The sequence below is a fragment of the Archocentrus centrarchus genome, chromosome 8 (assembly GCF_007364275.1).
Source record: "Archocentrus centrarchus isolate MPI-CPG fArcCen1 chromosome 8, fArcCen1, whole genome shotgun sequence".
NCBI classification, from domain to species: domain Eukaryota; kingdom Metazoa; phylum Chordata; class Actinopteri; order Cichliformes; family Cichlidae; genus Archocentrus; species Archocentrus centrarchus.
The window spans coordinates 13,773,130-13,787,042 of record NC_044353.1 but is presented as its reverse complement, the minus strand read 5'-3'; the positions used below and the strand labels follow the sequence as shown (position 1 = coordinate 13,787,042).

The 13,913-nt window shown below is 39.5% G+C and overlaps 1 protein-coding gene across 1 annotated transcript; it reads left to right on the top strand.

Annotated features, from left to right (window-relative positions):
• The first annotated feature begins 3,175 nt into the window (after window positions 1-3,175).
• Window positions 3,176-6,722, top strand: nptx1l (neuronal pentraxin 1 like). Its single transcript, XM_030736846.1, has 5 exons — window positions 3,176-3,684; window positions 3,953-4,160; window positions 4,775-5,019; window positions 5,125-5,304; window positions 5,541-6,722. The coding sequence occupies exons 1-5, from the start codon at window positions 3,241-3,243 to the stop codon at window positions 5,760-5,762; spliced, it is 1,299 nt and encodes a 432-aa protein (XP_030592706.1). The 5' UTR covers window positions 3,176-3,240; the 3' UTR covers window positions 5,763-6,722.
• Window positions 6,723-13,913: the final 7,191 nt, after the last annotated feature.

Below are 13,913 nucleotides of genomic sequence, written 5' to 3'. Positions count from 1 at the left end.
TCCTACTGCTTTCCACGTTCACTGTTTGGTGTATTGTCAATGCTCTAGTTGCATTCCCACAAGAAAGTTTCACAAAATGGTTTGCTTAAATTCTGCTTGGTTTCCCACAATATATGATGGTCTTGACCCTTGACCAGATTTTCTTCTATCTATTCATCTCGTCCCTGAAAACCTCCAGATAAGCGGGCTTCCAGTTACAACTCTTCCTGGATGGTTACATCACCTTAAAGTATTTTATCCTTATAACTTTCATTCCACACTAAAGTGCTCAAAGGAAGCCATTTTCCCTGGCTTCATTTTTATATTTCATAATGTCAAAGACTAACCAATGATGGATTAAAATCGGAAAATAAAATCACTAAAGCTCTCTCCCTTTTCATTCCTCTTAAAGTAGATGTTGATGCATCACTTAAATGGGCTGTAATCCACAGAAGAGGTTTAGGCGACAATAAATAAACAGTACATACGTAAATCCTGATGACACTCGGTTATGTCACATGTTATAACACTGTTTACTTGCCTAACGCACATTAAGATAGCAGAATCACAATGACGTAGTGGTTTCTTAGTGATAGATGATGAGTGAGGGATAGAAAAATAGACAAACAGTACAGTACAAAAGTTTTGAGCCACCATTCATTTCTTTATATTTTTCTCCCAAGAAGTCAGACTCTCTTGTATTTTTTAAGTGGTTCTGAACAATTGTTCTCCAGGCTTTCTGAAGGTCTTTCAGAGTTTTTTCTTTGAGCAAAATTTGAGGAAACTGCACAAGTAGGGGAGAAATGAATAAGGGGTAGGCCTAAAAAAAAAAACCCTGGCAGATGAACAGTATCTGAAATTTTTGCCCTTTAGAAACAGGAAAAAATCCAACAAAGACCTGGCACAGGACCTGACAGATGCATCTGACCCTTCAGGTGATCCATCCACTGTTCACTGAAGTCTCATCAGAAATGGTCTCAGTGGAAGAGTGGCTGTCTAGAAACCATACTTAAGGAAGGGAATCAGGGAGAAAAGGCTGATATATGCCAAATTATACAAGAACTGGACTGAAAATAAGTGGCAGCTGGTCTGATGGAGTGATGAATCCAACTTTAAAAATGTTGGTTCAAATCACTGTCAGTGTGTACAGGGGAGGTCAGGAAAGAGGTACAAGAGTGAGTGTTTTACAGCCACCTGTAAAATACGGTGGAGTCTCTGTCATGGTTTGGGGCTGCATTTCAGCCAGTGGTGTTGGAGATCTTGCCAAAATTGATGGAATTATGAAAATACCATCAGATTTTGAGCAACCATGTAACACCATCTGGAAAGCATCTGATTGCCAAACGCTTTTTTTTCAGCATGACAGTGACCCCCCAAACTCACTGCCAATGTAGTAAAAGCATACCTGGATAGAAAAACAGACAATGGAACACTTTCAGTCATGGATTGTCCTCCCCAGAGCCCAAACCTCAGCATTATTGAAGCAGTGTGGGATCATCTTCACAGACAACAGAACAAAAGGCAAAAGAAGAGCTTTGAATGTCCCCCAAGAAGCCCAAAGGACTATTCCTGAAGACTTCTTACAGAAATGACAAGAAAGCTGCCTAAGAGAGTTCAGAGTGTGTGGATGAATAAAGGTGGTCACGCCAAATATTGACTTTCAAATTCTTTAGAATTGTACAGACTCTGATTTTCACTCACACAATGTATTTCCATGTATGTTTTTACATGTTTCAATAAATGACTGCACTCATTTCTCAAAATATAGATGAATTAGGGGTGACTCAAGACTTTTGCACAGAAGTGTATACTGTAACAGGAGATGATTCACAGCATGTTTTTCCTTCATAGTCTCAAAGACATCAGTCACTTGTTTAGACTTACTGGCATTCACTAATGAAACTGATGTGATGGTTATAGCCCCAGTTCTTAAATGAAGCTTGAGGTGGGTTTGTGGCTTTTAAATCAGGTTCTTCCTCCAGATAACATGTTAATCATTCAGTGTTAATTCCTGACCTAAAAAAGGCAACTGCAAGTACAACCCATTTGACTTTAGAAACCTGGTATAGATGAAAATAATTATGGCATGACCTCAAATACCTTTCTGTCACATGCACACTTGTCTCTTCATCTGTATACTTCTAGCTCTGCTCATTTTTTCCAAAGATCAAATTTGATTTGAAAGCAAATATGTTCCCCTAACATAATCACAGAGTTTTCATTTTATTTTAATCACTGACAGTGGGCAAACGAAAAAAATGTCCTTCCTGAATAATAGATAGACTAAATTGCTGGGGGACAGATTATCATTTTAGAAACTGAATTATTGAGATGATTATTGCACTCCTGTGGAGAGCAGACCACTGCATGAGACGGTCATTGGGAATAAGGTGCTTGTCTATGGTGTGTGTGTGTGTGTGTGTGTGTGTGTGTGTGTGTGTGTGTGTGTGTGTGTGTGTGTGTGTGTGTGTGTGTGAAGTATGAATTAGCCTCTGAGTTTCTTCGTAGATAGTACTTTTCACGTTGAATTCTTACAGATCATCAACAGATAGATGCATGTGATCCAGATCACTGAAAAAAAACTGGGAGAAACAGACTGAAAAGAAAACATGAAACACGCTCTTCGTGTTCAAACAAACTAAACGCACACACGACTAGCTGTAAAGGAGCAAAAGGCAGCACCAACAACGCAGCATCTACAATCAAGCCCGTCTCTTTGCGCTCGCTGATACTGTGATGTGGTTGGAACTGTCCTCGGTGCTGAATCCGTGGGACTCTGTCAACCACAAATTGCTGCAAGTTCTGATCTGCATCCGCTGACAGTGTGTGAGTTTTCGGTGTACCCTAAACAAAACAAACACAGCTGGCTCTCCTGGCACCCTGCCATCCAAGCCACCATCACCCCCCCCCCCCCCCCCCCCCCCCCTCCCCGCCTACAAATCAGCGTTTTCCAGATGAATAATACACAGGGAGAAATGACAAATAGTCAGAGTGATGAAAGATTTATCATGTGGGAGTCCACAAGCAAAATGGGTTTCATCTCTTGAATGTGACGCGGCTTCTGGAGCCGTTTAAACGGGGACAGCGCGATTCCCTCCCCTCCGGTTGTGATGCAGTGAAGCAGCTCTGCGCAGAACCGGGCACGCTGTATAAAAACGCGCCGCACTTGCAGAGACAGAGTACAACAACGAGGGGACACAGGCGAGAAGTCACTGCGGCTCACCAGCCAAGAACTAAACGCAGCCCACCACACACGGCGACATGCGGCCCACAAAGAAAGGAATCTGTTGGAAACTTTTTCTATTTTCCTGCGTCTTTTTGGAGAGTTCATCTCAAGACTTTGGCGGACAGACGCAGTTCATTTGCACGTCCGTACCCAAGGATATGGACATATGCTCAGCCACCTTGCAGAACAGTGTGCCAGGGGAGGACCTGAAAACCACTGTTATGCAGCTGCGGGAGACGGTTTTACAGCAGAAGGAGACGATCATGAACCAAAAAGAGACTATCAGAGAATTGACCTCAAAGTTGGCGCGGTGTGAGAGTCAGAGCGGCGCCGACCTCGGGGACGCGCGACCGGGAGGCAGGAGGAAAGAAGCTGGGACCAAAAACACAATGGGGGATGTGTCGAGGGGCCCTGCTGACACTTTGACGCAACTATCACAGACTTTACAGTCACTGAAGCAGAGATTAGAAAATCTGGAGGTAGGCTGCTCTTTCCGAGGAGAATTTCAACACTTTGCGCACAGCTCGTTAGACAAAAATAGCCTACAAAAACATAAAAAGCATAATAAAAACAATAGATTAAAACTTAATTTACGTTGTGACCATGAGAGAAAAAGTGATCTTTTCAAAGGTAGATTAAATTTATAGTACCGGATCACTGCAGTAAACCTCCAAAATACAATGCAATCTGGATTTAATTCACGATTTTAGTTTTTTCATTTAAATGTGTACCTTTCATCCCTAACAGCAATTCAGCAGGAGCAACAACTCGATGCAGGCAAACAGCCTGAAAGACCTGCTCCAAAGTAAAATCGACGACTTGGAGAAGCAGGTGTTGTCCCGAGTGAACAGCATCGAAGAGGGGAAACCCGGACTCCGGAATGAGACCGAGCAGCGTGGGAGAGTGGAGTCCACACTTACATCTCTACACCAGAGGATCACCGACCTGGAGAAAGGTAAGCAGAACGAGTTGGTGGGATTAGGTGTAGGCAACATGGGCTGGAGACTGGAACTATCAAGCAAGTGCAATCAGGAGAAGATAGATTATGAAAAAAATGAAAAATGAAAAAAAAAAAATCCAATTCAGTATTATAGACTTTACATTGGATATAATGTTGCACACAAAGTTGGTGCGACAGGTATGCACTGCAGTTTCCAGCTCACATTCTGGCAGATTAGATAATTTCAAACATGCAATTACTGACCCGTAACCGTCATTTGCTCCAAGAGCAAATGAGAAATAAGAGGCGCATGAGTATTTACATCATGATGCGCTCACTCTCTTTTTGGGGACAAGTCCTCTACAGTGCAGTGATTTTTATGGTGGTCAAAGAGGTGCGGATAAATATGAAAATAAGAGGAAGCGTTACTACTCCGGTGATGGATTTAGCACGCGAGATTAAAACACATCTGGAGCATCACCATTGTGGATTTGTTGTGTAACATATAATTCCCAAGAAAATCCCAGTGATGTGTGACCTGGGAATCATATATCTGTGTTTAACAAAATCGCAAACGAAGGAAAATATGCACGTCCTATAAAGTTTATTTTCTACTTCTTCTTCCGCAGGTCAGAGAGAAAACAGGCCGCTGGATAAATTCCAGCTCACGTTCCCACTGAGAACCAACTATATGTACGCAAAAGTGAAAGAGAGTTTGCCAGAGATGTATGCCCTCACTGTGTGCATGTGGCTCAAGTCCAACGCCTCCCCGGGAGTGGGCACACCTTTCTCCTATGCAGTTCCGGGACAAGCCAACGAGCTGGTTCTCATAGAGTGGGGAAACAATCCAATGGAGATACTAATAAATGACAAGGTACGAGGGAAACATAAAAAAGTCGAATCACACTTGATTTTACACTGTAAGACATTCTCGTTTCCACTGTAGGTCTGATAATTCCTGCATTTGAACTTCTTAAAGGTAGCAAAGCTGCCATTTCTTATCAACGATGGGAAGTGGCATCACATCTGCGTGACTTGGACAACTCGTGATGGTGTTTGGGAGGCTTTTCAGGATGGTGTCAAGAGGGGGAGTGGAGAAAATCTGGCTCCATATCATCCCATCAAACCTCAGGGCCTGTTGATCCTAGGCCAAGAGCAGGTAAATAATGAACACAACATGGTTTGAATGCGCCTCATCTGCTAGCTTTACTTGAGGTCAAAAGAAAAAACCTTTTTATTATTATTATTATTATTATTTCTCATAAAACAAAGAATGAAATGTCACTTTGAATATAAAATATCACACATTGCAGCGGTATATGCTTGGCTGTTGTATATGCTCTTCGTGAGGCAGCCTTATCATCGTTGATTACATCAAACTGTGTTTTGCCACAGGACACGCTCGGAGGAGGATTCGATGCCACGCAAGCTTTTGTTGGAGACCTGGCGAATTTTCACATCTGGGATCGTAAACTGTCCGTGGGAGAAATCTATAATCTAGCGACGTGCAGCAGCAAAGCGCAAGTGGGCAACGTTTTTGCGTGGATGGAGACGAGTCTCGATATTTACGGAGGTGCCTCGAAGTGGACATTCGAAGCTTGTCGCCAGCTCAACTGAACTGCAGGGATGAGAATCTCAACGCTTTTGCTAAAGCCAGTGTTGTCACGGCCTCGGTAAACTCATTCGAAAGGTCATGAGGAGATTGTTTCAGTGAATAGCCATTGGGTTGTTACAGATATTTGAAAACATCATTTGTGGGCAGTTTGATAGATATTTTACCAGATTCTCACATGGGACAGGCCACTGAAAAAGGGGCGCTCCGGCATCCTGTGGTGCTTGAATGCGCATTCGGAGGAACAGGTGATGCCATTCCAGTGAGCAGAGGTCGCCCTCGGAGACCAAAATGACAGGCCAGCATCAAAAATACAGTAAGAGGTCATGTAGTTTTTAGAGAACAGATGTCACACTAGTCATGAAAATGACTGAGTTCTTCATATGTCTTTTTCTGTCTCGACTGCCAGGGAATTTCACTGTGAAAAAGGGCCAGGTGGACTTTTTTTTGGAAAGGATTGTGTTCTTCAAGAGGTTATGAACTAGACAACATTGTTTCTCTATCACTCTTCTTTCTCTAGCCACCACCTGCTTGATGTGATTTTGTGTGAGGAATGATGTATATTTATTGCCAACATTTGAGCCTGAGTGCCTTGGGCTGTTGAAAAATATCTCAGCACATTCATGATCATTTGCAGAGTATTTGTGTGTTTGTATTTATTTTCATGTAAATTATTTTCAAAGGAGGTGTTTCCTGTAACACTTCACAAGAGGAAGAGGTCAGATGGTTCATGGTAAAATGCAAATCACTGATGACAATGGCACATTTTACAGATGCTTGTACTTCAGTCGTAATGTTTTCTGTACAGTAACAGCATGTCTTAAATTCTGTAATGCTGCGTCAGCATCTATGATCTCTGCTTTTACGATTCTACCCTTGGGTTGAGGTTTTATACTGTATTGTTATATGCTTAAAGCATGGCAACACTGACAGATGAAAAAAGTTCTAGTTTTTGTAATAAATTGTGATACTTGAATCAAATGCAGGTGTAAACATATAATTATTTTTTGCATAAAAGACAGAAAAATTGCATTTTGAAACATTTAAAAAAACACACTTTAAATCATCAAGAGTCTTCAACTTCTACAAATATATAACTTACTGACATTAAATTTTGCATACAAGTTGTATGTGCAATAAGTTATCAAATCTAGACTGAATGTTTTGTCTTAGGGGCATCTGGCTATGTTCCAACCTAGGTGCAAATGATTCCAAAAATTTAAATTGTAACAATATTAAGGCTATTAATTAAAAATATACTCATAAACAGCTAATCCATAAATATTATTTCATCCATTTCTTTGTTATTATTTATCCCACTAAGTTAAAAACACAGGGGAACAACATCAAATCCAAAAGTTCCCATGACATCTTCAGACTGCTTATTTTGTCCCAACAGTAAGCCAAACATACTTAGTTCTTAATATCAAGAGAAAAATCCTCATGTTTTATAAGGTGGAAATAGGGAAAAATCTGCATTTTGTTTAAAAAATTATTTTGAATATTAATGGATTATCCAGAGAGTTGCAACAAATCATTTCAGGCCAAAATATATTTTTTAACAAATTTGAACAAATGCTAACAAGAGTTGATGTGGCATAACAAACGAAACGAAACAAAACAAAACAAAACAAAACAAAACAAAACAAAACAAAACAAAACAAAACAAATCAAAACAAAACAAAACAAAACAAAACAAAACAAAACAAAACAAAACAAACAAAACAAAACAAAACAAAACAAAACAAAACAAAACAAAACAAAACAAAACAAAAAACTGACCAGCTTAAAGGAAGGATTGATTGTCCAGTCAAAATAAAATACAGCAAGTTTTTCTACTGAGACAATGCACCAGCGCCAACAACACAATAACACCTTCAAAATGAACCTGAGCTTACAGTTAAATGTTTAAATATGCCACCCTGTCATCATTTGTCATACAGGAGGGGATATAATTGTTTGATCCTCTGCTGAATTTGTAAGTTTGCTTACTTCCAAATAAATGAGCAGACTCTAATTTTTATGGTAGTTTCATTTTAATGTCAAGAGAGAGAATATTAATCAAAAATACAGAAAAAAACACACATTACACAAAAGTTATAAATTGATCTGCATGTTATTGAGTGAAATAAGTATCTGATCCCCAAGTAAAACACAACTTAGTACTTGGTGGAGAAACCCTTGTTGGTAAGCGCAGTGGTAAAGTATTTCTTGTAGTTGGTCTCCAGGTTTGCACAAATCTCAGGAGGGATTTTGGCCCACTTCTCTTTATAGAAACTCTCTAAATCCTTTGGGTTTCTTGGCTGCCACTTGGCAACTTGAAGCTTCAGCTCCCTCCACAGATTTTCTATAGGACTGAGGTCTGGAGACTAGCTAGGCCACTCCATGACCTTAATATGATTCTTCTTTAGCCACTCCTTTGTTGCTTTGACTGTATGTTTCGGGTCATTGTCATGCTGGAAGACCAATCCATGACCCATCTTCAATGTTCTGGCTGAGGGAAGGAGGTTCTTGTCCAAGATTTTATGGTGCATGGCCCTGTCTATTGGCCCCTCATTGCAGTGAAGTCATCCTGTACCCTTAGCAGAAAAACAACTCCAAAGCATAATGTTTCCACCTCTGTGTGAGGATGGTGTTCTTTGGGTTATACTCAGCATTGCTGCCAAAGAGCTCAATTTTGGTTTCATCTGACCACAGCACTTCCTCCCAAGCCTTCTTTAAATCATTTACTGTGTATGTTTGCTGGCAAACTTCAGACGGGCCTGTGCGAGATCTTGCATGGTGATCCAGACTGAGAATGACTGATGGTCATTTTATATTTCTTCAGTTTCTGAATAATGGCACCAAAAGTTTTCACTTCTCATCAAGCTTCTTGCTGATGGTCTTGTAGCCCATTCCAGCCTTGTGCAGGTCTACAATCTTGTCCATGATGTCCTTTGACAGCTCTTAGGTCTTGCCCATGGTGGTGGAGAGGTTGGAATGGAAGAAATCGATTCTGTGGATAGGTGTGCTTTATACACATAATTTGTTGAGATCAAGAGTATCTGTAATTGATAGACCGATTGGTTGTAATCTGTGTGTCGTATGGGCACACAGCCGATTGGTGGGAGCCAGAATTCTGGCTGGGTTCTAGGGGGGGAAATACTTAGGTCACTCAGTGACATGAAAATCTAATTTTTTCCTTTGCTTTTGGTTGATATTCTGTCTGTCTCCATTAAAATCAAACTAACATAAAAATTAGAGACTGTTCATTTCTTTAGAAGTGAGCAAACCTACAGATTCAGCTTTGGATCAAATAATCATTTCCCCCTTTGCAAATAAAGCAACAGGGCTTGTTTTTTAAAGTTTTGGATTTTTTAAAAATTTACCACAAAACCTTTGAAGGACCCTAAAAATATAAAACATAATTTATTTTGTGTTTAATGTGGTTTTCATGAAGTCTGGTACAATGTGATTTAGGTCAAGATTTGATCTGAAGAAAGAAACACTATCTAACAATATGCACTCTATCCTTAGTGCATCATCATGTATTCCTTATACAGTAACTTCACTAACATTTACATATCACAAGGACAAATATCCTCTGAAACATCACTTTTAACAGGAAAAACATCTATTTGTTGGATCTGAAGGATCGAACAGAACACTTCCAGAAAGTGAACTTCCTCCAAGTTTCAAAAACACCATCTTGCTTTATTGAAGAATCAATCTCTGGGTAGTGAAGTTCAAGGAAACCTCTGCTGATGTTGACTAAACAGAAATAACTTCTGGAAAGTATGGTAAAGACATGCTTCTACCCGCTCACATACTGAAAACACACGACTATTTCTCTCAAATAAAGGTTGCTGCAGAGGTCATACATCTCAGTCTATACAGTTTGTCTCCAAACAAATAATAGATAATACTGCTCAAGGATTAAGTCCTAAGAATGTTTTTCTGAAGTCATTTAGTCCCACTGCAGTAAGGTCATGTGTCCTACAAACTGGTTTCTATTCTGTATCTTAGATAACGAACAACTTCAACTTGTACCCAGTGCACAGCCATTACAGACAGCTACTGTGACACATATGGGATTGGATTTCAATAGCGAGCCAAAAGTTACTCACTATCACAGGACCAGAACGGTATACACACACACACACATGCACACAGCATAAACTCTTGCAGGCTGGCCCCTGGAGTCTTCGTTAGAAATTGACTTCCACTCCCTTATCCACATCCACCTGGCCCTGTTGATCCACAGACCACATCAGTCTGATTCAGGTCATTTTTTCTTGACCTAAATCTTGCCCCAGATATTGTCAGGTATATATTTGGCACAGCAAGCTAATAGTCAGCCTGTTGACCTCTCCCCAGCTTTCCTAAGCCCTAATTGGTTTGCGTCTGCATGCACTTCACTGCAAATTAGCTTAGAGGAAATGTCAGATATGAGATGATATATTTTCCATCATATCTGGCTCCACTTATTTCATTTTTTTTGTCTTCATAGCTCACATAAATCCATCACTTGTGACTTTTTCATGGAGAATTATCTGTTAGTGTCCTTGTTGTATAATAGCATGGCACAGACAAAGAGGAAATCAGTATTTGCTCATTGCACTGTAGACAACAAGGACATGTGCAATTTGGTGCACTTCATTCAGTTATACGAAATTCACTTTATTTCATACATTTTTCTTTCACTCACATGTTATAAACAACCATCGCTGTTCCCACTGAAAATAATTTAGCTCAGTTTGCTATCGTCATCCAGTGAAAAGCAGCACAGAAATGCAAAGACACACAGAAAGTCTAGAGCAATGCCAATGGCTAACAGACTCTGGCTAACATTTAGTCAGTACCATTGACAGAATAAAACAGGGCTGAGTCTGACTGTGAAACTGCAATTGGTTAACAATTTGTGATTAACAAGTCTTTAGCCAATGATGGTTTCATACCACAGATAATCCTCCATTTTGAAACATACTATGACCAAGATTTATAAAACAGACTTTTTCTTTTAATTCAATATGACCAAAAATGGGTGACTGCGCTCATACACTCAGCAGGAAAGTGTTTATAGAGGTCAAGTCAGAAACCCATTTTTCTCATAGGATAGGAAGACTTTTTGCAAACCACAGCTATTGCCATCTGGTGGCCTCACTGGCTTCATTTTTCCAACCCAGAGGCTACATCCATGCAGTGTTAGGTATAATACATTCCAAAGTACTTTAATCACACAGTTTTGATTAAGGCAGTAGTGCTGCTCTACTAAATTCGGTATTTACTTTATAATTACAGTTATATCATTACTTGCATTGCAAAGGTTCTTCGGTTATCAGCATGCAGAGTGGATAGAAAGAATAAAAAAAATCACATATGTTTGTGTGCAAGAAGAAGGGCAATGGTAGAGAGGTCTACAACTTTTGAGGAGTGAAGATATGGGCATTACTTTTATTTTATTATTTTTTGAATGAAAGAAAAACAGCATAGTTGGTCCATTCCAATTACTCCTTCTACATTAGGAACCTCTTCTAGAGGTCCTTTTCTGACCACTTTTATTTGCACATTTGTTATTTCACTGTGGACTGAAAACTTGCACAGAGAACAATGGATCTTTTTGATGACAAGGAGGATTTCTGGTACTGAAGGCTGGGTCTCTGGTTTCAAATTAGAGCTCAAAAAGGAGTTTTCAGTGGAAGGATCAAAAATACCAGTTCTGGAAGTGGTCTGGAGGTTCACATAGAGACTACCTTGAAGGGGCTAGTGGTTAAAATTAAAGGTAAGGACTGAGGTAAGGATTTTACTTTTCTTTGAGCAGATTTTCTTGCCACCTACTGGAAATGCTACTAGTTTCAAAGGTAACTGATCACAAATGAAAGTACTGAACACAGATTCTAGAAGAAGGTCAGTAGTTCAAATTTTTTCCAGTTTATCCTCTGGTGACCTTGTGGGTTTTCCAATTAGAATGTACAAGGCTAAGAGTCAGGCTTTCAAATTCATTAAAACTGAGTATTTAGTTGATTAATAAGCTGGAGTAGAAGATTGCTGCTACTCCTCCACCTTGGCCTGTGCTTCTAGGATTCTTACAGTTAGTGTGACTCATGGTGTTGCTTCATTTAAACTAATATATTCATACTGCTGTAACCAGATTTTTGTAAGGCAGAAATATGTTGATCAATTATTAAATAATTTACTAAGAGGAATTTAGAAGAGAGACCTAATGTTTAATAATCCACATTTAGCTTTAGTGACCTTGATCTGACTGGCTGTCATTACTGCCAATTTGAATCATCATTTTTTGAAATCTATGTTTATCCTTAGCCAGCAGTTTCAGCATTCCTTCTGTGTCACCTGCTCTGGGCCCTGGAACACAATTAACAATGGTTGCTGGAGTCTCTAGCTTCATATTTGTCAAAACAGAGTCACCAATAACCAGTTTTGATGAATTTATCAAAAGTGCTCTGACTACTGACTGACTTTTCTAACCTCCTGGATAAAAAAAGTCACTCTAGCAGTTTCAGAGTTGAAAATATCCCATATCAAAACACCCCTCACTGTGCTTTATACTTTAAGGAACACACAAGAAATGTCTCATCAAGTGGCTAATGAAAAATTCATGATGAGAGATCAGGAAAACAAACAAAAACCCTATGTGGGGCTGAGAGAAATTTAGCTGTCCCACTGATGCTGAGTAAGAGCTGTGTTTTTGCTGAAAAAATGTAATATTGATGACACAGGCAATCTGTTGATGAATGTTGCTGAGAGCAATACATTTTTTAACAGAAAAAAAGATTCTTCGCACAAATGGAAAAACTGTGAAGCTGAGAGTTTGTTTTTTTTAAGGCCGCTTTAAAGAAATTGGTTGTTGTAACACTCACTGCAAAAATGGTGATACTATTTTTATTTTAAAGAACAATGATCATCTCTACCAAATTTTTAATTTTTAAATTTTATCTCACAGCTGCTACAAATATTGTTACAGTTAAATCTAAAGCTTTGTCTGTGAAGTGGACAACCTCTTCACCCATAACAGTGTTTTAAAAGCTGCTGATAGCAGGGCATTAGTTGTTTGTCATACAGTCAATAGGATTTTGGCTTACTTGGTCAAAATATATATGAGACACATCCATCTATACTTATCCTTAATATCAGAGCTACTTCAGCAGTCAGGGTAGTGCCCCTGAATGAATAATTGATTTCCTCCCAACATGGGATATTCCTTTTCACACTATCACCCAATGTGTCTCTGTCCAAATACATACAAAAATGTCCTTCCTCTGGACAAATGCAAACACAAAATGAAACTATTGTTTCTCTAATGCTTTCTTTAATGATTGCCAGATAAATAAGCATATGTCTATGTCTCAGAGGGAGAGAGTATTTTTGATTGTCTTAAGTATCAAGGCTATAGCTGCTCAGCTTTGAATCTGCCCTCTGCACTTATTACAAACTCAACACTTACTTTTGGAAAAAACAAAACAAAAAAAGATACATATTGGTAGTATGACAGACAAAACTGCTTCTGTTGGAAAATTTATTATTATTGATTCCACAGGCTATAGTTGAGTCAGGCTGTCTTATACCAAGAGAACTATGCTACAAACAAGAGCCCAACTGAAATTGGATTGTAGGGGCCAATGCAAAGTTTAAAGAGAAAATAATCTCATATTGATTTATTGGACAACATTGTTTATGCGTACACATATTATCAGATATAATAAAAGAGGACAATGATGGGCAGTGGCGGCGCTGGGGGTGGTGGTGGTGGTGGTGGGGGGGTAGGGGGTTGCTGTAGCTCCCCCTGGAAAAGTCATAGCACCCCTGTAGCACCCCCAAGAAAATAGCTTGTGTCTGTGTGTGTTGAGAACTGAAATAACAAATGATCCTTCATAGCACCCTCAGTAAAATACTTAGCCCCCCCTTAGCACCTGCAGAAAAATATTTCTGGAGCCGCCACTGATGATGGGGAACTTGTTTGCTAACTTTGCAGCAATGCATTTCACAAACTAGCAACTTAAGATGAAAACACCACTTGACTCTGCACCACCATCTGCTCAGCCGTGATGCAAACACTTGTTAAATGTATTGTAAAAAATGGCATGGGGACTGCTCAGCTGGACATACTATGTGATTACATCATTTATAAATCAGCCCGAAGAATCTTTTTTTTATGT

What these genes read in the sequence shown, in the direction of transcription:
- nptx1l (XM_030736846.1), top strand. Translation starts at nt 3,241, where the DNA reads ATGCGGCCCACAAAGAAAGGAATCTGTTGGAAACTTTTTCTATTTTCC. An exon ending in AGAGATTAGAAAATCTGGAG is followed by an intron (nt 3,685 to 3,952) that starts GTAGGCTGCTCT and finishes CATCCCTAACAG; the next exon opens with CAATTCAGCAGGAGCAACAA. An exon ending in GATCACCGACCTGGAGAAAG is followed by an intron (nt 4,161 to 4,774) that starts GTAAGCAGAACG and finishes CTTCTTCCGCAG; the next exon opens with GTCAGAGAGAAAACAGGCCG.